We start from the raw sequence: 24333 nt of genomic DNA on the forward strand, positions 1-24333 counted from the left end.
TGCAGTGCTGATGATATCCTTTCTATCATAGGGGCCCCTACTCCTTTGGGATTCTTAAGATTCAAGTATCCTTAACTGGTCACTCCAATTATATGAAAGGAAGAAAAGGAGAAGAAAGAAAGAATACAGACACACACACACACCCATAGATCAAGGTAGGGCTCCAATCTAAGGTTTGCCTTAATGGCCCAAGAATTGTTCACCTGTGCTAATGTGAGGTGGAATTTTGCTCGACCATCAATTTGGCCTGCCCAATTAGGTCTCCACATGCATGAGTGAGCGATCGTGTCAAGTTTACGCAGCTTAGCATGCACTTTGTCCACCGGAAATAAAATATCATTAGGTGAAGGTGTGAGAGGGAGATGGCTATAAATATGGAATTCTGTGGATATGGGTTGGTTTGTGCCAAAAGCAAGCTAGCTGGGGAGAGAGAAGTCACCTCACGATGAAGAGGCTGGTGATCCTGAGGAGGTGCGAGCCGATCGTGCGGTTCAGCTGCTGCAGCGTGCGGTATGCCGACTGCCGCCGCAACCATGCCGCTAGCACTGGGGGCTACGCCGTGGACGGGTGCCGGGAGTTCATCGCAGATGGCGAGGAGGGCACCTTCGCCGCGCTCAAGTGCTCAGCCTGCGGCTGCCACCGCAGCTTCCACCGCAGGGTGCAGGTCTACGAGGTTGCATGGGACTGCGAGTCCGACGAGTCATCGTCCTCGAGCAGCAGCTAGGCCGCCGCTGTTCCATGCCCCATCTGAGGAGCCGCCAAGCTGCAGCTGTGGGTGCATCATGTCTAGTCTAGGACCCCTATGATTGTCAGCTGATCTGTGTGCTGAAACACCTAGTAACTCAAGTGATCATCTCTAGTATACTATCCTCTCTGGTGCTTCTCGTTTGTTCCGTCCTCCTAGTTGTAATCCCATGCAAGCCCATATTATGTATATCTATGTATTTGCTTCTCTGAATCTCTGAATTGTCCACTCAACTGCAATGGCTCTACACTTTCTGTCCTACTAGATAGTGCACTGGATGTAAACAGTTTTCATGGGATCCGTGCTCTTCTTAATCCACAGTTTGGCCGGCCGATGTATGCAAATAAACTTTTTTGTCAGCTTATTATTGCCCATGACGGCTGCCCGGATTCGTATCTTCTGAACTTGACAACGGCATTCCAGATCGAAGAACAGAAGAACTTGCACTGTCCAGGCAGAACTCGATAGCATGCACACCACGGCACATGTAACATGTTAGCAAAATCTTTTTTTTTTTAGAAACAAAGGCTTCCGCCCCATTCCATTTCCAAAAGAAAATGAAATGTTTGTGTGACATGTTAGCAAAATCTCCAGTTCACATCCTGCCTCTGCTGAATTGCTTCCTCTGTGCGTGCATCTGAGCTGAAAGTGTTGCTGCATTGTAGCACATTTGCTGTGGCTTTGATGTTCTCTTGAGCCATCCAATAAGTTGGGATGAAATTGATCACTGGGCAAGAAGGCTAGCCTGGTCGACACGAATGTTATTTTAGACATTTATGTGGGAGGAAAAGTTAGATGCGTGGCTTCCTTGGACCTGCTCGCCTCGACAGCAGCATAAAAAGGGGCAGCACGACAGCAATTATAGCAGTAATTCGCAAAGATACACACTATGAATAGCCAGCCCTTTCTCATCTTCCTCGCCTTTCCGGTTGCCCCAGCTTTCATGTTCCATTCCATCGGGCCTTTTGGTCATTCAATTCTGTCATTCATGCAACGACACTGCAACAGTTCTCATTTTCTTTTCTTTATTTTTTACGGCGTGAACAGTTCTCATTTCCATTTGTTTATTTTTCACACATCCATAGTACTCTTGGTCTGATCATTGGTTTGGGGTTGGAGTAGATCGCCCTGCAGTGTAACAACCCGATCACCCCTGGCAGCACTATAGGATGGCTAGACTAGTTTCACAGACCAACAGTAATTTTTCTACTATATGTATTTTGTCCTCACTCGTGCGTATCTAGGATCGACTTTCCGGTCGATCACCCATCCTCAAATCCGCTATTCGAAGTTCTTTGAAGGTGAGCTTCTGAAAAAAGTTACAACTTATTGATATGCGTATTCTACTAATTCTATTAAAGTCTGGGCCAAGACATCACACAAAATCAGACCGAAGGGAAAATAAATGGTTCAGATTTCAAAATGTTCAAACATGAAAAGGTTCAAACTTAAAAAATGTTCATATTTCAAAATATTCAAATTAAAAAAAATGAAAAATGTTCAAACATGAACAAGTTAAAACTTCAAAAAGTTCAAACTAAAAAATCAAATTTGACAATTTTGGAATACCCGTCCGTAGCGAAAAAACGGAGGAAAAACTCAAAAACGAGAAAAAGACGAGAAAACCGAAACAAACTGTTGGAAAACCAAATGACCCACCACCGTTAATGGGCGGACCCATGTGGCTCACCCGTGTGAGCGTGCACGTGTACAGTGTACAGAACGCACTGAGCGTGCAATAGAAAATGCCGACAATTCCTATGTGACGACTAGGTCGGCACATGCATTTTGCCGCCTTGCACGCAATGGGCCGACACCGGTCAGGCGCTAGGCTTTGTTTTCTTATGTTTCTTTTGTTTTTCTCATTCATGTTTCTTCTTTCTTTTTTCATTTTCCTTTTTTGTTTATATTTATTTTTAAGATTCAAAAATTGTTTAAATTTGAAAATGTTTAGAGTAGAAAATATTCAAATTTTAAAAATAGAAGATTTTAAAATTGTTCACATTTGAAAATTGTTCAAATTTAAAATTATTCATATTTAAAAAATTCATATTTGAAATTCTTCAAATTTAAAAGTTGTTCAATTTTGAAAATTGTTAAAATTATAAAATGTACGATTTCTGAAATTTGTGCAAATTTTGAACATGTTCAGATTTAGAAAATTAGTTTTAAAAAATACAAATAAGAAATAAGAGAAAAAAATGAAGAAAGAAAAATCGTTTTACCTGCTGGGCCGCGGCCAGCTAAGCATCTCGGCCGCGCGAGGGTGTGCGGACTTTCGGAAGCCTCGACCACTTCCAAAACTTTTGCAAATGACATTTGAGCGCCCTAGGACGATCTAAATCATCTAATATTACAATTGGACTGCCCGTTTAAACTAACTAGTTGAATGCCCGTGCGTTGCTACAGCTCTTTTTCTCGCAATATGTAACATAATGCATGTAAAATTAATACATGCTTAAAATGTAATTAGATGAAAATTTGTTTTTTGAGGCTATTTACATAGAAATCACAAGTCAACAATTTTCTCTTATAGCTAAATACACAACACAACCACGAGAAAAAAAGTGCACGTAAAAGAATCAACTGAAATATTTTTTATTCTGCGATGAAACTCACTCTAGCTCTAGAACATTGCGTCCAACTTGTATATTCTTTCTTTTGATCGCCAAATGCGCAAGGTTCCTTAACCCAAACCATGTCTTCTTTCTTTGTCCATGAAAGAAAAAGAAATTTAAAACTCCACTTTGGTTATATGTGAACTACAAGACGTAGTCTAGTATAAAATTTAAAAAATTGAGGTTTCTTAAGTTTTTATCCGAAGCACCACGTAGAATATATGATTGACAATATGCGCATAACGAGATTGAGTAAAATTGTATATGCAACATTACTAATAGCATCGATCATGGTTCTGGTCACTTTTTTTTTCCTGAATCACTGATATATTTGGCACAAGCGAAATTGTATTTTTTTTTTTTGCTTCAACTACAATCTATATGGCTCATCATTCTTGAATAAAAATGTTCCCTTCAAATTTCTCTGGCGGAAGATAGTGTGTTCTTTTCTTGATATCCTCTGACTAAAAAAACTGAATGTGGAAATTGAAGTGTACACTGACTTATCCACTCGTAGTCTATACAAAATATTTTGTATACATTGCCATCTATACCTAATAATAAAGGAGCTAAGGTTTCTGCCAAAATTTTCGTCCAACTTTTTTAGGACCGTTTTGCCCTCCCACCAAATCGTATAATACATCAAATTGCCCCGTAACAAGAGACAAATATATTACAACAACGACTCCAACGAGTCAAGATACAAATGTACAATACAAAGATCCAAATCATACAGAAGATCAAATACATCCGAGTACGGACAAGATACAAATTGGACTAAGAGTCCTGAAGATAACCAGCGGCGTCCATAACCCTGCCCAGGCCAAGCCGGAAAGGTAACCTTGCTATCGTCGTCATCTCGTACCTGTCGAAGTCGGGCCATCGGTTGCCGACAATAGGGAGGAAGCAAAAGAGAAAGAGAAAAGGCGAGAGTAAGTACCAAGGAACGAACTCCGGCACGTACTTAGCGAGACTAGAAATGGCTATGCTCGCCGGGCGAGTATAAATATATATCGCACGGGGCTATATGGTAGGTTTAGCGGCAGCAAACTATAACCAATAGAGACACGCTACAACATCCGTCTACTCGAGAGAAGATAAGAGAGCGCACAAGGTAACGAGATAAATACTACACAAACATAACCTGACCAAATACACATATCCCCTTCAACAAAGCGAAGAGGCAATGTATAAGACACTCAACGGTGGACAAGTTTTATTAGGTATCGGTTGTAGTAATGCTATATTGCTAATCAAGTTATTAGCAAATTATTATCAACAACATAAAGGTGTAAGTTGTTCTATGATCGAGCTATACAATTCCAAGTCGTCCATAACCGCGGACGCGGCTTATCGATAAGATTTAACCCTGCAGGGGTGCCCAAATGTAGCCACACGCACGCTCAACCCACTTGCGACAGGTGGATATCACGACTCGCACTCTCCTTCACGACAACAATGTCCAGGAAGCCACCTAACTAAGTTAAACCCGTTTCAGAGCCCGATCGGAACTCCGAGGCGGACCTAGCTATTGCGTGCACGGCTTCCGAGGGTCAAAACACACACAGGGGCGAATGACCCGCTTCAGCATGCGATAAACGCTCAGGCCGCAAACCTATACGTGCATACCAGAAACAAGGGATACAAGGCTCACTGGGCTTCCCCAAAATAAATAAGTAACAGGCTGGCATGCACGCAAACAACAAATGGTAAAACATTGCAAACTAGTTGTGGCCACTGGACAAAGCTGTAGATTCCGGCAGTGGTCGAGGGGAGACCCAATAAACATACCCACGTGTGGTTAGAGCGCTCAGTCTCGGAACAGATAACAAGAACTCGGGTCCTAGGGGACATTAGTGAGTCAAAGTTCCAATGCTTTCGCAAAGGGGCTCACAGATGCCTCTGCTTACAATTTTAGTTGTTAACAATTAAGTAAAGTGTGATTATCTCCAACATATGATATAGCATGTGATAACCTCCCAACAACCCAACATATCCCGATAACAGATCGAGATAAACAACAGAGCCTAAACACGCCTACGACTCGCAAGGCTCAAACATCAAGCAACGGCTATGGGTAAGGAATGATATATATAGGATTATTATGGTAAACAAGTGGAATAGGACACGTGACACGATAAAGAAGCGCAACATAAGGATAGCAATGCGAGGGAGAGTATATAATAGGTGAAGAGAGAGGGCTCGCCTGTGAAAAGCTGCAGGAGAACTTATCGGAGAACTCGTCGTATCTCACACACCACTTCGTGATCCTATCCGGGAAGAAGCAAATGCTGAGCAAACAACAGATGCAATCTTACTACTACGGAAGAATCAGCATGCTCAAGATGATATGCATGACATGGCAAGGATGATGCGGTGCAACTTATCCATATTAATCGGAGTCGGAACCCCGGGCAAACAAATTAGAGTTGGAGTTGCATTTTCTACCGGCAAAGTTAAGGGTTGAATAGCATGGCATAACATGGCAAGGGTGCGCTACTTCAATATTAAACGGAGCGGGGAAAACCACGTCGGTGTTCCGAAATACTCCGCATATATGTTAGGTGATCATGCAAATCTATCACGGCACGACATGATGCGAGATACAAACAAGTGAATGGATGGCATATTCATGTTCTATGCATTTTTCTGATTAAAATTGATATATAACATGCTTGGTTTTCAGCTATAGAATAAAAGATATAGAATAACATGTTTTGCAATTGAAATAGAAGAAACAGACTAGATAGAAAGGAACTGGGAGGTGGTGCTTTGTCTCACGAAAAACTGAAGGGAAAAACAGAGTCATGCCCTGGAAACAGCTAAGCATGCACACATGCAGCTGGATGAATTGATGTCGTGTCTAGCTAGCTAAACAAGCAGGCTAGCAGGTGAATGGATGGATGTGCATACGGTGAAGCTAAGCAACCAGGCAGCTAGCTGAAAATTGGAGTCTGCACTTGTGGATGGATAAAAGCATGTACTGCCCAGAAGCAAAACAGCGCTGGCCACGTATAGCAGCAGGGCCTGAGCATCTATAGAATTACAGACATGTAAAACGACAGAGCTTGTATCTGAAACCAAAACGGAGAGCAAAACTCGGCTGATACCTTGTTGATATGTATACTGTGACGTGTAGAGCTGGATTAGATATAAAAAAAAACATACAGTAGAAAAGGGGAGGAATTATACGGTGGCTGTAGGGATCGATCTGGTGAAAGACTAGGAAGCAAACTACAGCTCTGCTTGTGTAAAAGAAGGGGTTTGTGCTGCTTTGAACTAATCTGAAAGAGACACGCATAACTGTCGAAAACTGAAGACTGTCAAAGGTATGTCTGCGCGCACGCGTCTGTGGAGAAATTGGTCGGCAGGGACAAGGATCTGGTGGCGCTGCTGTGTCTGTGTGGTGCAGGGGATGCAAAAGAAAGAGGTGGAAAGGAGGCGAAGCTCACCTAGGGGCAGAGAAACGCTCGGGGACGACGCATACAACGCAGAGGATGAACTCGCGACGGCGGCCGATACGCTCACAGCGACATGGTGGACGGTGAAGACGTTCCGGAGCGGCTACTGCTTCGAGAACTCGACGAAGAGGAAGCTGAGACCTTGGGGTCTCCGTTCCCGTGGTCTGCGCGGCAGTTGAAGGCGAGGAGCGGCGACGGGGCGGTCGCGAAGTTGCAGAAAACACGACGGGGAAAACATCCGTCAGATATTGGCGACGCCGAAAAGAGCACGGATGCAACGGGGAAAAACGGGGAAGAAAGAGCACCTCACCAGGAAACGATTGGACACGACGGTGAAGCCGGGGGTGCGCGAAGGTGGCCGGAAACCTCGCCGGAGCGCGGCGGCCAGAGAGGAAGAAGGCGACCTTGACGACGATTGGAAGGCCAGCTGCCAGATTTTCTTGGACGATGAGAATCGCGACGTCAAGGCGAAGCTGGAGGTGGCCTCAGCTCGACGAGGGGTGGCCGGAGATGGTCGGGCGACGGCGATGCAGGGGTGGAGACGATGGGGTTTTCTCTTCCTCGGGTTCGGCTTGGGAGAGGGGAAAGAAAAAGGGGAGCAGGTGGAGGCTGCGTTGGTGTACTGTGACTTGTGCAAGGGAGGGTCACGCCTCATGTGTGCTGTCCATGAAAAGGAAAACAAGTGTGGCATTGGAGTTGTACCGAGCTGCTGCTCTTGGGCTCAGAGATTAGGATTGGTGAAACAAAGGCTGCAAGGAAGGAGTGGCCAAAAGGGAGCCTCGGCCTCCTCTGCCAAAACTGGAATTTCTTAAAGAGTTGGCAGAAACTAGATAGAGAGAAAGGAGAATGAAAGGAAAAGAGCAAGGGGAAGGGAAAAGAATTGGAGAGTCAAAGGAAAAGAGAAGGAAAGATAAAGAGCAAACTTGAAAACATTATGTTAAACAAAAACAAATTTTTTATTTTATTTGCAGATTCGAAAATCAAATTTTATTTTGTTTTATTTAAATAAGAATAAGGGTGGGAGGGTTTTATAAAACCATATGAGAGGGAAACAAAATAGTTTAAGCAAATAATTTTTATTTAATAAAAACATGTAAATGATATGATGCATGGATGATGATGCATAGAAGAAAATGAACAAACAATTCTATTAGGGGTATTACCCTGGGCCGCTACAATCGACACCACTAACAAGGAATCTCGCCCCGAGATTCCACGTCAACCTAAGGGGGAGAGAGGTGAACTATCGGGTCTTCAAGCGACGTGTCGGTCTCCTCGACACCACTAACAAGAGTTCTTGCTCCATCTTGTTCGGGTCGACACCACTAACAAGGGTTGTTGCTCCATCGATGATGATGTAGATGCGGCAGAATTCTTCGAAGATCGAACCTACTAGGTTAAGGCAAAGATCGTCCAACCCACGTCGGAACCTAAGACTTAGAAAAACTCAGATAAGAGAGAATACTCAAAACTCGCAAAGGTAAGATGATAAATAATATAGGTAAGGAGAAAATCAGAGCTAATTAGATCTATCCAACGAATTTTCGAAAATAGTTTTGACACTCTAAGCTCAACGACCGTTGGCAAGGTTATCCTAAAGGCTGGACTAGTGGGGTACCGTCAACCTGAGGCTCTGATACCAACTTGTTTGTATCTCGCATCATGTCGTGCCGTGATAGATTTGCATGATCACCTAACATATATGCGGAGTATTTCGGAACACCGACGTGGTTTTCCCCGCTCCGTTTAATATTGAAGTAGCGCACCCTTGCCATGTTATGCCATGCTATTCAACCCTTAACTTTGCCGGTAGAAAATGCAACTCCAACTCTAATTTGTTTGCCCGGGGTTCCGACTCCGATTAATATGGATAAGTTGCACCGCATCATCCTTGCCATGTCATGCATATCATCTTGAGCATGCTGATTCTTCCGTAGTAGTAAGATTGCATCTCGTTGTTTGCTCGGCATTTGCTTCTTCCCGGATAGGATCACGAAGTGGTGTGTGAGATACGACGAGTTCTCCGATAAGTTCTCCTGCAGACTTTTCACGAGCGAGCCCTCTCTCTTCACCTATTATATACTCTCCCTCGCATTGCTATCCTTATGTTGCGCTTCTTTATCGTGTCACGTGTCCTATTCCACTTGTTTACCATAATAATCCTATATATATCATTCCTTAACCATAGCCGTTGCTTGATGTTTGAGCCTTGCGAGTCGTAGGCATGTTTAGTCTCTGTTGTTTATCTCGATCTGTTATCGGGATATGTTGGGTTGTTGGGAGGTTATCACATGCTATATCAGTTGTTGGAGATACACCGAGGGTCAAAACACACACAGGGGCGAATGACCCGCTTCAGCATGCGATAAACGCTCAGGCCGCAAACCTATACGTGCATACCAGAAACAAGGGATACAAGGCTCACTGGGCTTCCCCAAAATAAAGAAGTAACAGGCTGGCATGCACGCAAACAACAAATGGTAAAACATTGCAAACTAGTTGTGGGTCGAGATCGCGAACAGGACCACCACTGGGCTTTTTTGTTCAAAATATCCCAATGCTGGCTCACGGACGAATATTTCGTGTCAATAGTCCCACCTCGCTCGCCTATAACGAGTTTCACCGATTTATATGCCTAAATTTTCTGGATTATAACAAGCTGATTTGGAACAATAAAAATCAGCAAAGATGGAAGGCAGAAATCGAACGAACGCTGTTGAGGGACCCGATTGAAAGATGGAATTAAAGGAAGGAAAGGGATCGTGATCCGCAGAATTTGGGGAAGGAGGAAATTAAAGAAGCGTATAAGGTTGGAATCGATCAGACAAAATTGGGAAAAAGCCTCAGACCCGGAGGAGAGATCCCGGCGCGAGCGATGCAGGCCCTGGCCGACGTCGTCGGGCGTCGCCCGGAGGAGAGATCCCGGCGTGAGCGATGCAGCCCTGGCCCTGGCCGACGTCGTCGGGCGTCGCGTGCGCCGTCGCGTGAGAGGGAGAGAAGGGGCCGAGGAACTGGTGCAGGGCGGCGTGGCGCTGGTGGTCTGCAGGGGAATGGAGTCTACCGAGTGTATCGGATATGGCTGGGTGGGGGTGGTCAACTCGGTTGCTAGCTGGGCCAAGCAAAGATTGTGGGCCAGTCTGGTCTGGGCTCTGCACTGGCAGGTCTCCATGGAGTCTTTCTTAGAAAGAGGATCTGATTTCCCTAAAAAAAAAAAGAGGATCTGATGGAGTCTAGGATTGTTATTTGTTAACAAGCCCCGTTAGAAAATAAAACAAGCAGCAACATCATTCTTGGAGCTAATATCCAATGATCTGAAGGATATCAGACGAATTTGCGAAAAAGAAAAGAGGAAGGAAAACGAATATAGCCTGATGAGGGGCGTTGACTTGGGGAGGTGCCACTGTTGGTCGGACCAAGCTCGATAGGCCAATACTGGCGTTGGCGAACGGAGCAAGGGTCGGGAGGCGCCTCGACGCCATCGCCATGAACCAACGGAAAAAGCGCGCCACCGGGAGGGGTGAGGAGCGAGGACGTGAGGTGATATCTAAGCCCCAAGCCACTAATAAGTTCGAGGAGAGCAAAAACTTTGTTGGCCCTCTTCTTGAATTTCTCAACCGTGAAATATTTTGTATCATCTTATTTCAGTGGTTCTGATACAATCATATTCTGAATTTGTAAAGTGCACACAAAATAGTAAATGTGCCTCCACCTAGAAAATTTGGATACACAATTTAGTTTTACACACAGACCTACCGGTTGAGGTTTATGCGGATTAATAATTATGGTAATAGTCTACAAAGCTGAGTTACAACACTAACTCAGTTTAGTTCGAGCAGGCGGATGATATTTCTACCATGAAAGATCGGTTTTATGGTCTTTAAATAATTATTAGATCTAATTATTATTAGCTTCATGTGAAGAATCTTGCCGGATCGACAACACAATAATCTCTATTTGTACAAAATCAGTCTATCATGTGAGCCATTGTGTTTGTTTTGATATTTTTATATCACAGCTAAATGGATGACAATGAATGTAGTTTTATATCTTGGTAGCATGCAAATTAGAGTTTATTTGGGGCTAATTTTTGTAATATAGTTAAACTATAATAGCAGCCAATGATTTATTCGTCTCCTTTTTCTCTTCTTAACGCCAATGGTATATTGATGTGGCACTACCGCATGTACGGTGTAGCGTGATTGAATTGGCGGTTAGGTGAACCAGTGAACGCACGTCTAACTGTGATTGATTAATGGGACAAACTTATACCAAGAAAAACATACACAGTGTGTCACATTAGCATATTACTGATGGATTTTTAGTATTGATTACGATGGTGACCAAGACGAAAAGTGTCAACACAAATACCTTACAAGAGCATTTGAATATTTATTTATCCCGATGCAACGCACGGGCACTTTTGCTATTCTGTATAATGTACCTAAATTTAGTAACACCAAGTTTGCCCTTTGTCTTCTGGTGCTCCAATGCCCATCCCCTTCTCCTATTGTTAGTGTTAATGGACTCTTCGATTCCTCCTTGCAGATCACTCTCAAATAATGCACGAAATGTATTCTTCATTTCTTCACTATGAATTAGAGTAACATGATTAACTTGAAGATAAGCTTCATCCGAGCTTTCATCACTGGCTACCTGTAAACTACGAAGATGTTGTCTCAGCCAAACTATGATGGACTCCAAAAGAGGATTCTGTTCATTATCTTCTATGCAACCAGGTGGCAGGAAAGACCCTGCTTTAGCCATTCCTATGCTTTTGGAAGGGGAGAGGAGAGGCCGATATAGGTCGAGCCTCGGTGGGAAACCTTTTCCCCTAAGAAGAAGTGCCTTCTATTAAGTAAGAACATATAATCATCATCTCCAGTATAAGCATTCTGCAAGCATATCGAGAAATAACAAGCTAATCCAAAAATGTGAAAATTGTGTACAAGAGGATACTCCATCTTCGCGAATCTACAAAAGTCTTTCGAAAAAGGCAACACCACTGGTAAAGATGCATACCTCTTCCATACAACTACCATCGAAGCTCGAAGAACTCTTCGTCACACCACCACCATGTGACAGTAAACTTTGGTGTTTGCAAGGCACACGAGTTTGAACTATGGGCAGTTTGAACTCTTCACACACTACAAACAAGATTTCCAGTATCTCTACAGGATCTGTTTGACAACCTTCATTACATATCTGAACAAAATTTTAAATAATTACTGTCATAATAAAATATGGGAAAATATTTATGTAATTCAAATGGAATTTATTTGATGATTTTACCTGGATGCTCCACAATATCGCTGCTTTTTAGATTCACTGCCTGCAGATAGCATGATTTTTTAACACTACAACGTAACACAAGAAAATTGTGGAGAAAATTGTGCTACAAACCAGTCTTCATTACAACTGTTATATCATACGGGGTTAGTAACTTCTCCTTCCGTGCCATTTTTTGTTGTATCATGTATGTTTGATAGAAACAAACGGTACAATCAAATATAAACTTATTAACCCCACACCTCAACGAATATACTTGCCTGCATCTAAGATTGTACATGCTTCGGATCTTATCTGCACCTTTTCAGTTCTTGAGGTAACATTGACTATATGCTTATGTCAGCTCTTGCAAAAGTGCATACATAGATTTCAATAAGCAATAGTAGATGTCAAAAGGCAATATAATTTGTAAACCTAAAAACCATGAAATTCGACCAAGGACACAAATTCGGATTCAGAAGAATGCCGAATTCCACAAAGATATACTAAGGTGGCCTAATTATACCACACGTGTTGGTGATATAGTTCATTGCCGAAAATTGCTTTGTCTGCACCTTGTAAAACAATGAGTTTGGGGAACGCTCGACACCCAATAGGGTTGGCGTTGGTTTATATTTATAGTGTACAAGAGTACAAGAGTTACAATACATGTACATATACGGAAGCTATTATATACAGTCTAACATCCTCCCTCAATCTTAACCGTGTCATCGAACATCCAAGAGGTTAAGATTGCGCCTACAGCCTTGAAACAACGGCAAGGACAGCGGCTTGGTGAAGATGTCTGCAAGTTGATCCTTAGAAGAGATAAACCTGACTCGCAGTAGCTTCCGTGCAACACGTTCCCTCACAAAGTGATAGTCAACTTCAATGTGTTTTGTTCGGGCATGAAACACTGGGTTAGATGACAGATAGGTTGCACCGATGTTATCACACCAAAGGATAGGAGACCGAGGCTCGCGAAACCCGCGGTTCCCGCGATGAGGGACTGGACCCGGATCAACTCAGCTGTAGCATCACCAACAGCTTTATACTCAGCTTCGATCGCTTCGAGACACTGTAGCTTGCTTGCGAGCACTCCAGGCAATCAGATTTGAGCCAAAGAACACTGCATATCCCCCCGTGGATCGCCGATCATCAGGATTGCCAGCCCAATCAGCATCAGAATACGCAGAAAGCAAGCCTGAAGAAGCAGAAGAGAGACGCAAGCCATAGGTCGCCGTATGGCGTACATAGTGCAGAATGCGCTTCACAGCAGTCCAGTGTGTATCCCTTGGTGAGTGTAGATATTGACAGACACGGTTCACAGCATAAGATATGTCAGGCCGAGTGAGAGTAAGGTACTGCAGCCCACCAACAACACTGCGGTACTCAGTAGCATCCTCAGCAGACAGAAGCGTGCCATCATCAGAAGTAAGTGGATCAGTCACAGACATAGGTGTGAGAGCAGGCTTACACTGAAGCATGCCGACACGTCGGCGAGAGATCCTCGGAATACTTCTTCTGTGTCATAGAAAGGCCGGTATCATCATGAGTGACCTCCAGACCCAAGAAATAATGAAGCTTGCCAAGATCCTTCACAGCAAAGGCCGTCCGAAGAGAGGACACCAGGCGGTCAGCAGCAGTGACCGAGGAACTGACAAGAATGATATCATCAACATAGACCAGGATGTACATAGTAACCTGGGGTCGCTGAAACAGGAACAAAGAGGTGTCCGCTGTAGAGGGAATAAACCCAAGAGCTCGAAGAGCTGTACCGAGACGCGCATGCCAAGCGCGAGGAGCCTGCTTGAGGCCGTATAGAGCCTTCACCAGGCGACATAGGTGAGCAGGCCGGTCTGGATCAGCAAAGCCAGGAGGCTGGCGCATATAAACCTCCTCATCAAGGACGCCATGCAGAAAAGCGTTCTGCACATCCAACTGGCGAAGAGACCAACCACGCGTAACAGCCAGCGAGAGAAGCACACGGATAGTAGTAGGCTTCACAACTGGACTGAAGGTATCCTCATAATCAAGACCATAGCGCTGCTTGAATCCTTTTGCAACCAGGCGCGCCTTGTATCGCTCAATGGACCCATCAGCATGGTTCTTGACTTTGAAAACCCATTTACAATCAATAATGTTGACGCTTGGCTTGGGGGGAACAAGAGTCCAGGTTTCATTCTTGAGAAGGGCCTGATATTCCAGTTCCATGGCACTGCGCCAATGAGGAATTTGCATTGCAGCAGTATAGTGACGAGGCTCTGCAGTAGGATCAGCAGTAGCCTGAGCAAGACATGCTGCAAGCCAAGCAACAGTTCCATCAGTGCGCTCGCGAGGACGAACAATACCACTCTTGCTGCGTGTATGAGGTCGATGAGCCACAGGCGCAGGTAGGGTCACAGGAGGAGACGCGTCCGGCGTCGTCGAAGGAGAAGACGCAGGCGGTGGCGACGGAGAACGTGCCACGGACGACTGCGGAGCAGGGGATGCCTGCGGCGTTGATACGTCCATTTTGCATCACTATTTTATATCATAATTTACTGTTATTCATTGATATATTTCGTATTTGGAGATGATACTTATGTTATTTCATCTATTTTGCATGTTTCATGATTATTGGAGGATCGAGCACCACGACCAAGTCCCGCACCATGGTTAGTGATACGTCTCCGACGTATCGATAATTTCTTATGTTCTATGCCATATTATTGATGATACCTACATGTTTTATGCACACTTTATGTCATATTCGTGCATTTTACCGGAACTAACCTATTAACAAGATGCCTGAAGTGCCGGTTCTGTTTTCTGCTGTTTTTGGTTCGTGAAATCCTAGTAGCGAAATATTCTCCGGAATTGGACGAAACGAAGACCCAGGGGCCTATTTTCCACGGAGCTTCCGGAAGACCGAAGAACACACGAAGTGGGGCCACGAGGTGGCGACACCGCAAGGCGGCGCGCGCCCCGGGGGGCCCGCGCCGCCCTATGGTGTGGCCCCTCGTCCGGCCCCGACTCGCCCTTCACGCCTACTTAAAGCCTCGTCGCCGAAACCCCTTAGGCGAAAAACCACGATACGGAAAACCTTGCCGAGACGCCGCCGCCGCCGATCCCATCTCGGGGGATTCACGGAGATCTCTCCGCACCCCGTCTGAGGAGGGATTCATCTCCGGAGGACTCTACACCGCCATGGTCGCCTCCGGAGTGATGAGTGAGTAGTTCACCCCTGGACTATGGGTCCATAGCAGTAGCTAGATGGTTGTCTTCTCCTCATTGTGCTTCCGGAGTTTGATGAGTGAGTAGTTCACCCCTGGACTATAAGCCCATAGTGCTTCCTTCAATTTAATAGCTCAGTTCTTTCTAGATTTATTAACAGTCTTTTGCAAAATAGATTTAATCTCTCTATTTGATAATTCTACTTGCCCACTAGTTTGAGGATGATAGGCGGAAGAAATTCTATGATTAATACCATAGTTAGCAAGAGTTTTTCTAAAACAACCATGAATAAAATGAGAACCTCCATCAGTCATAAGGTATCTAGGAACTCCAAATCTAGGAAAAATAATATCTAAAAGCATTCTTAAAGAGGTCTCACCATCAGCACTTTTTGTAGGTATGGCTTCCACCCATTTAGTAACATAATCAACAGCAACAAGTATATGAGTGTTACCTTCTGAGAAGGAAAGGACCCATGAAGTCAAATCCCCAACAATCGAATGGTTAAATAACAGAGTATAATTCATAGGCATTTCATTGCGTACGGAGATATTACCAACCCTTTGACATTCATCACAAGATAAAATAAATTTCCTTGCATCTTTGAAGAGAGTTGGCCAATAAAAACCTGATTGTAGAACCTTTTGCGCGGTTCTATCTTCGGCGTGATGTCCTCCATAAACACTACCATGACACTTACTCAATATCTCTTGTTGTTCATATTCGGGAACACATCTTCGCAGAATACCATCCACTCCTTCTTTATATAAGTGTAGGTCATCCCAAAAATAATGCCTCAAGTCATAACAGAATTTCCTCCTTTGCTTTGAGCTGAAAAGGTTGGAGGCAAGTACTTGGATACAATAAAGTTAGCATAATCAGCGTACCAAGGACTATCTCGCGAGCTCACCTTTATTACAGCCAATTGTTCATTTGGAAAACTATCATTAACGGGAACAAGATCATAAGTAATATTTTCCAATCTAGACAAATTATCGGCAACGGGATTATCGGCACCTTTCCTATCTATAATATGTAAATCAAATTCTTGCAAACGAAGTACCCATCTAATAAGCCTTGGCTTAGCATCTTTCTTTTCCATAAGGTATCTAATTGCTGACATGATCGGTATGAATTGTAACTTTTGAATCAACAATATAGGATCTAAACTTGTCACAAGCAAAGACTACGACTAATAACTCTTTTTCGGTTGTACCATAATTTCTTTGAGCAGGCATCAAGAGGTTTGCTAGCATAATGAATAACATTCAATTTCTTATCTACTCGTTTGTCCAAGAACAGCGCCTACAGATAAAATCACTAGCATCACACATAATCTCAAAAGGTAAATTCCAATCGGGAGGTTCAACTACGAGAGCGGTTGTTAAGGCTTTCTTTAGAGTTTCAAAAGCTTCCTTACAATCATCATCAAAAACAAAAGGTACATCTTTTTGAAGAAGATTAGTAAGAGGCTTTGAAATCTTAGAGAAATCTTTAATAAATCTCCTATAAAACCCCAGCATGACCAAGAACACTACGAATACCTTTAACATCCCTAGGATAGGGCATCTTCTCAATTGCTTCAACTTTAGCTCTATCAACTTCAATACCTATCTCGGAAATTTTATGTCCCAATACAATTCCTTCATTAACCATAAAATGGCACTTCTCCCAATTAAGAACAAGGTTAGTTTCTTCACATCTACTTTATCAAGGTTTCGCAAGCAATTATCAAAAGAATTCCCATAGACAGAAAAATCATCCATGAATACCTCTACAATATTCTCACAGAAGCCATGGAAAATAGCAGACATGCATCTTTGAAAAGTAGCAGGAGCATTACATAAACCAAAAGGCATACGCCTATAAGCATAAGTTCCATAGGGACAAGTGAACGTGGTTTTCTCTTGATCTTTAGTTTTAACAGCAATTTGTGAAAACCCAGAATAACCATCAAGAAAGCAAAAATGAGTATTTTTAGACAACCTCTCTAACATTTGATCAATAAAGGGTAAAGGGTAATGATCTTTCTTAGTAATTTTATTAACTTTTCGATAATCAATGCACATTCTATACCCTACAACTACTCTTTGAGGGATGAGCTCATCATTATCATTAGGCACAACAGTCATTCCTCCTTTCTTAGGAACAGAATGCACAGGACTAACCCATCTACTATCAGCAATAGGATATATAATACCAGCTTCAAGAAGTTTTAATACCTCATTCCTTACCACATCCTTCATCTTAGGAATTAGACGACGCTGATGTTCAACAACGGGCTTTGCATCATCTTCAATGTTGATAGCATGTTGGCAAATAGAGGAGAAATCCCCTTCAAGTCATCAAGAGTATAGCCAATAGCTCCTCGGTGTTTCTTCAATATTTCCAATAACCTTTCTTCCTCAAAATCTGAAAGCTTAGAACTAATAATAACAGGATATATTTTCTTATCATCAATATGAGCATAGTTAAGATTATCAGGCAACGGTTTTAAATCAAAAACAGGATCTTCCTTTGGTGGTGGTGTTGTACCTAAATCTTCAACCGGCAAGTCATGTTTAAGAATAGGTTGACGAAGGAAAATTTCATCAAGCTCATTTCTTTCTTCCCTAAAGACTTCACTCTCACTATCCTCCAAATGTTGCTGCAAAGGATTATTAGGAGCAAGAGCAATAGACGCACACTATTCAACTCTAAAATCATTATTAGGCAAATCAGCTTTATAAGGAGTTTTGGCAAATTTAGAGAAATTAAACTCATAAGATTCACCAGCAAATTTAGTCACAATCTTTTCCTTCTTGCAATCTATAACAGCTCCACAAGTATTTAGGTAAGGTCTACCAAAAATAATAGGATAAGACTTACTAGCAGCAGAACCAAGTACTAAAAAGTCAGCAGGATATTTAATCTTACCACATAGAACTTCCACATCTCGAACAATACCAATAGGAGAGATAGTTTCTCTATTAGCTAGCCGAATAACCACATCAATATCTTCAAGTTCACAAGAAACAATTTCATGCATGATCTCCGTATAAAGCTCATAAGGAATGGCACTAATACTTGCACCCATGTCACATAAACCATAATAACAATGATCACCAATTCTAACAGAGAGCATAGGAACACCTGGCTTCCCTAGACTTACTAGGATGCGAAACAATATTAGAAGCATCTTCACGGAAAATAATATGACCATCTTCTACATTTTCGAGTCACAAGATCTTTAACTATTGCAATAGCGAGGTTCAACTTTTATTTGTTCTTCAGGTTGTATAGGTTTCTTTGCACTTTTATTAACCGCACTAGTTATAACAGAGTACTCCTTCATTTTAGCAGGGAAAAGAGTTTTTCAATATAAGCTTCAGGAAGAATATGATCAACAGTTTCAATTATAGCACATTTATTTATAGATGAATCGGTTTTATCTTTATAAGGTTCATGATACTTATCAAAATTCTTCCTAGGCAATTCAAAGTGAGAGGCAAAAGCTTTATAAAAATTTGCAACGACTTGAGAATCAAGACCATAAGTAGCACTCATATTACGAAATTTATCGGTATCCATAAAAACTTCAATGCATTTATAATCATAGTTTATACCTGACTCTCTATCTTTGTCGTTCCCCCATCCTTCGAGTATTCTCCTGGATCCGATCAAGAAGGTCCCTTTTAAACTCTTCTTTGTTGCGTGTAAATGATCCGGAACAAGAAGTATCCAGCAAAGTCTTATCTTGAAAAGACAGGTCTTGCATAGAAATTATCAATAATAATATTACCAGGAAGCTCATGAATGGGGCATTTGAGCATTAAAGACTTCAATCTCCCCCATGCTTGGGCAATACTCTCTCCATCATGAGGCCAGAAATTATATATGCAGGTTCCGATCTTTGTGAATTTCACTTAGAGGATAGAATTTAGAATAAAATAAAGGCACAATGTCCTCCCAATCAAGAGAATCCCTATTCTTCAGCAATTTATACCAATGCGCTGCTTTACCAGACAGCGATATAGAGAATAGTTTTTTCCTAACTTCATCCATAGCAATACTCGCACATTTGAATAACCCGCATAATTCATGTAAAAACGAGTAAATGATCACCAGGATGGACAGTTCCATCCCCTTCATAGCGGTTATCCACAACACGTTCAATAATTTTCATAGGTATTTTGTATGGAACCTCTTTCTCACCTGGCGCCTCATCCACTACCTTTGCAGTAGTAGTGGATTTTCCAAAGAGGAATTCAAGAGAAGACCTCTCCATAATAAATTATAGCAGCAGGCAGAAATAAAAACAGCACGTACAGTAAAAGTTTCCCTTACCAATAGCGCTTCACTCCCCGGCAACGGCACCAGAAATAGTCTTGATGACCCACAAGTATAGGGGGTGTATCGTAGTACTTTCGATAAATAAGAGTGTCGAACCCAACGAGGAGCAGAAGGTGTTGACAAGCAGTTTCGATGAAGGATTCACTGTAAATGCTCACATACAAGTATTCAGGGGGTTTTGATATAGCAGATGAATAAAGTACAAGTAAATAAAGTGCGAAAGAAATAATTGCAGCGAGTGGCACAATCCTTTTTAGCACAAAGGAACAAGCCGGTTTGTTTACTTATAATGACCAAACGTTCTTGAGGACACACGTGAATTTAGTCTAGTGCTTTCGCTTCATATAGCTGATTAATCTTCATTGTTTTGATAAGTGTTGTGTGGGTGAACCTATGCTAATGCACCGCCCTTCCTAGGACTAATACATACTTGTGATTATACCCCTTGCAAGCATCCGCAAATACAAGAAAGTAATTAAGATAAATCTAACCACAGACCTTAAACTGCGAGATCCTGCTACCCCTCCTGCATCGATATACCAACGGGGTTCGGGTTTACGTCAGCTCCGGCAACCCCGCAATTAGCAAATGAATACAAGATGTATTCCCCTAGGCCCATAAATGGTGAAGTATCATGTAGTCGACGTTCACATGACACCACTAGAAGAATAACATCACAAGTTAAATATCATAACATTGAATACTAACCAACATACTTCACTACTAACATTTAGACTTCACCCATGTCCTCAAGAACTAAACGAACTACTCACGAGACATCATATGGAACATGATCAGAGGTGATATGATGATGAATAACAATCTGAACATAAACCTTGGTTCAATGATTTCACTCAATAGCATCAATAACAAGTAGAAATCAATACCGGGAGAGTTTGCCCTATCAAACAATCAAGATCCAACCCTAATTGTTACAGCGGTGACGAGGTGCAGCGGTGGAGATGGCGGTGACGATGATGGAGATGATGGTGATGATGATGGAGATGATGTCCAGCTCGATGACGATGACGATGGCGTCGATTTCCCCCTCCGGGAGGGAATTTCCCCGGCGGATTTCAGCCTGCCGGAGAGCTCTTTTCTCTCTGGTGTTTTCCGCCCCGCAGGGGCGGCTGTGTCTCTTCGCGATTATTCTCTGGAGCTTAGGTTTTCGGGACGAAGAAGTACACGAAGGAGAGGAGGCCATCGGGGGCTGTGGGCCCCCTCCCCACAAGGCGGCGTGGCCAGGCCTGGGCCCGCGCCGGCCTATGGGGGGCGACCATGGCGGCCCTCCTCGGCTCCTCCTTTTGGCTATCTCCGTCTTCTGGAAAAATAAGATTTTCCGTGTAATTTCCGTCAATTGTTGATCTTCCGAAATATTGCATTCTGACGGTGCTTTTTCCAGCAGAATCCTGACTCCGGTGCGCGATTCTCCAATAATCATGAAACATGCAAAATAGATGAAATAACATAACTATCATCTCTAAATATGAAATATATCAATGAATAACAGTAAATTATGATATAAAATAGTGATGCAAAATGGACGTATCACGGGGGTCAGGAGAAATCCTTGTCGTCTCGTCCGACACTGACGCGGTGGTGCCTACAGGTGCCGCCTTTCCTTCCTGAAGGGCGCCGGGTGTACCCCTACCTACTTCCCTCCGCGTACCGGGGGAAACCCTAGGACTAGTCCGGGCAGCAGCGGAACCATCATCGCTTCCTTGTTGAAGGTGTTGTTTGATATGGGGCGTTTCAAAGTGCTAGGAGCATGGTGGTTCTTCTCCGGAGGGCACGGTGGTTGCGGGTCGTTGTCGTTTTCGTCGATCTGCCTGTATCGACATTAGTTTCTTTTTTCCTTTCTTTTTTATTTTAATTTGGGCTTGGTTTGAGAGGTGCACTAACGGTTTTACCGACGAACATAACCAGATCCATGTCATGCCCAACGATCCATCCAACAGTTGGTGATCTTTCAGCCTAGGCTCGTTGCGGCCTTATTATTTTATCAAATCTATCAATAAAAATAATATTTTTATAGAAAATAAAAAGAATCGATCAGCCCATTTCTCTCGCCGCTACTACGGAATCGATTTTGATTTATTTTCCTCTAAATACTAAGAGCATCTCCAGTCGCGTCCAGCAAAAGTTTTTGGGGCGCGTCGGAAATTTTTTCGTCCCCAGTCGCGCGCCCCAAAGCCTCATTCTGCCCGGCGCGACCCAATATTGTGTCCGGCGCCTCGAGGCATCCCCACTCCACAGGGGACGCTCCGGGCGCGCCATACAGAGCGAGAAACGAGGCAGGTGCCCACCTGTCGGTGACCAAAACCAGAACGGTTGGTTCCCGCCTTTTATTTCTCGTCGCGCCTCCCCTCCCGCGCATCCCACCCCTCCGACGTCGCTCGATTTGCCGGCCGTCTCGACGGCCAATCTCTCCTAAGTCGGGCACCATCGTCACTGCTGGCTCCCTGACCGTCCTTTTCACCATCGCCGCTTTGCCAACACGTCCCAGAACGCGCCAGCAAATCCGCCCCTCCTCCATGCACAGAAAGTGTTCGGTGCATTGTTTGGTAGGCGCGACAGGTCGCTGTTCATTGCATCCTCTACCGCGGATTAATTTTAACCATTTATTTTGCTTCAGACATGGATAGCGACGACGAGATGATCGTCCAATTGATGGAGGAAGAGCAAGCCTTCGATGACGTCATTCAGGAGCATTTGTCGATCATCACGTCCTGCCAAGACATGCTTGATGCCGAGGCGGAGAAGAGGAAGAGGCCGTGCCGTGGAGGTTGAAAGGTGGGGAGAAATAAGTCGAAGCCCCGACAGAGGATGGAGGGGCATACCGTGCTGCACAACGATTACTTCGTAGATGAAGCAATGCATGAATGTCCTCCACAACACTCGAGAGTTCGACCCCTACTTCTAGCTGAAGCATGACACTATTGGCATTGTCTGGTTCTCGTCGATTCAAAAGTGCACTACCGTCATGAGGATGTTTGCATACGAAGCACCTGCCGACACTCATGATGACTATCTTCGCATGAGTGAGTCTACTGCCATTGAGTGCATGTACAAGTTTTGCCAAGCTGTGGTGGGAAAGTTTAGCAAATACTACTTTAGAGGGCCAACTGAAGAAGAGACTGCAAGGATCATGACCCAAAATGCAGCAAGGGGATTCCCTGGAATGTTTGGAAGCATCGGTTGTATGCATTGATCATGGAAGAACTGTTTTTTTGCTTGGCAAGACATAAACAAAAGGCGTCATGGATATTGCAGTGTGTTGCTTGAAGCTGTGTCATATTATGACCTATGGATTTGGCATTCTTTCTTTGGCATGGAGGGATCACATAATGACATCAACGTGTTGCAGCGGTCTCCGGTGTTCAGCAAACTAGTGGAAGGTCATGGTCCACCATGGAACTATGAGATCAAAATGGCCACCAATATACCAAAGACTATTATCTAGTCGATGGTATATATCTAAAATGGGCGACTTTTGTCAAAATAATCCCGGCTCCATCAGGTTAAAAGAATTGCCAATTTGCTTCACGACAGGATGCTTGCAGGAAGGATGTCGAGCGGGCATTTGGTGTGCTTCAAGCGCAATTTTATATTGTTCGGTACCCTGATCTAAGCTGGTCTCACGGTCAAATGTGGGAGGTGATGCATGCTTGTGTGATCATGCATAACATGATCATCGATGATGAACACAAGAATCGGGTCAGGACACATGTTGGTACCTATGAGTTTCAGGTCTCTCTTGCGGAGGTTGATCATGACGTGCCTGCAGATTTTGCTGATTTCGTCGGCATGCACGCAGGGATCCGTAACAACAATGTTCAGGAGCAACTTCAAAATGATCTCGTTGAGCATCTTTGGAGGATCAAAGGATTATCAGCAAATGCGACGGCGCCTTGATCTAGCCCAACTTTTATTATAGATGATACCCCGCGCGTTGCTGCGGAGTGTGTTAATAGATCTCTGGAGAATTGGAGAAGTAAGATTGGCTGTATGAAAGAAGCAAAAGAGATTATCAGGGTCAGTATTATTGTAATGATGAGTAGCTTGCAAAAAAGCTGCAGAAATCCCATATATTTACACAACATAAGTATTACAAATAGACTCATTTTGTTCCATGCTATTGAACAATTACATATATACGCGAAAACTGAATTCACTCTTGTTAGAAAGAAAAATACTACATGGATGGCAGATATATCGTCAATAGAGGTACTCTTTGTTATATAGAAAATAACACAATGTACTAATAAAAAGTATAATTGATGTAAAAGAATCTATAACTAATTGTGAATAGCACTCGTGTATATAAAAGTTAGAGCTGTATTCTATAAACTAACACTAAAAATTATGGTTGCTTCGTGTTGTAAATTTAGTCAGCACCTACAAAATCTGGGATGTGCTAGATCTCCATATGGATGAAGAGGCAATGTCAGACAATCCAATCTCCCTGGGAAAAAAGGATAATAATTGGAGGGAACTAACTTCGTTGAGCAAAGATATTTGTTCAGTTGTACCTGATAAGTCAGTGCTTACTCATGGATCTACAGTAGCCTTGTTTCACACTTTAAACAATGATGAAGCACAATACAAAAGAACAATATGAAGCAAGGAAAAAGATAGTCCGAAAGTTACGTCAGTATTGTTTATCATCTATCCAACTTGCAAAACTACTTGAAAA

General features: G+C 43.2%; 1 protein-coding gene across 1 annotated transcript; it reads left to right on the forward strand.

Annotated features, from left to right (window-relative positions):
* Positions 1 to 445: 445 nt before the first annotated feature.
* On the forward strand, positions 446 to 795 carry LOC124657821 (mini zinc finger protein 3-like). Its single transcript, XM_047196318.1, has one exon. It carries the CDS (start codon positions 446 to 448, stop codon positions 722 to 724), a length of 279 nt encoding a protein of 92 aa, XP_047052274.1. The 3' UTR covers positions 725 to 795.
* The last annotated feature ends 23538 nt before the right edge of the window (positions 796 to 24333 follow it).

Source organism: Lolium rigidum, chromosome 5, assembly GCF_022539505.1.
Source record: "Lolium rigidum isolate FL_2022 chromosome 5, APGP_CSIRO_Lrig_0.1, whole genome shotgun sequence".
Lineage (NCBI taxonomy): Eukaryota > Viridiplantae > Streptophyta > Magnoliopsida > Poales > Poaceae > Lolium > Lolium rigidum.

Bases quoted from the DNA above. Each gene is read 5' to 3' on its own strand.
- LOC124657821 (XM_047196318.1), top strand. From the start codon at position 446: ATGAAGAGGCTGGTGATCCTGAGGAGGTGCGAGCCGATCGTGCGGTTC.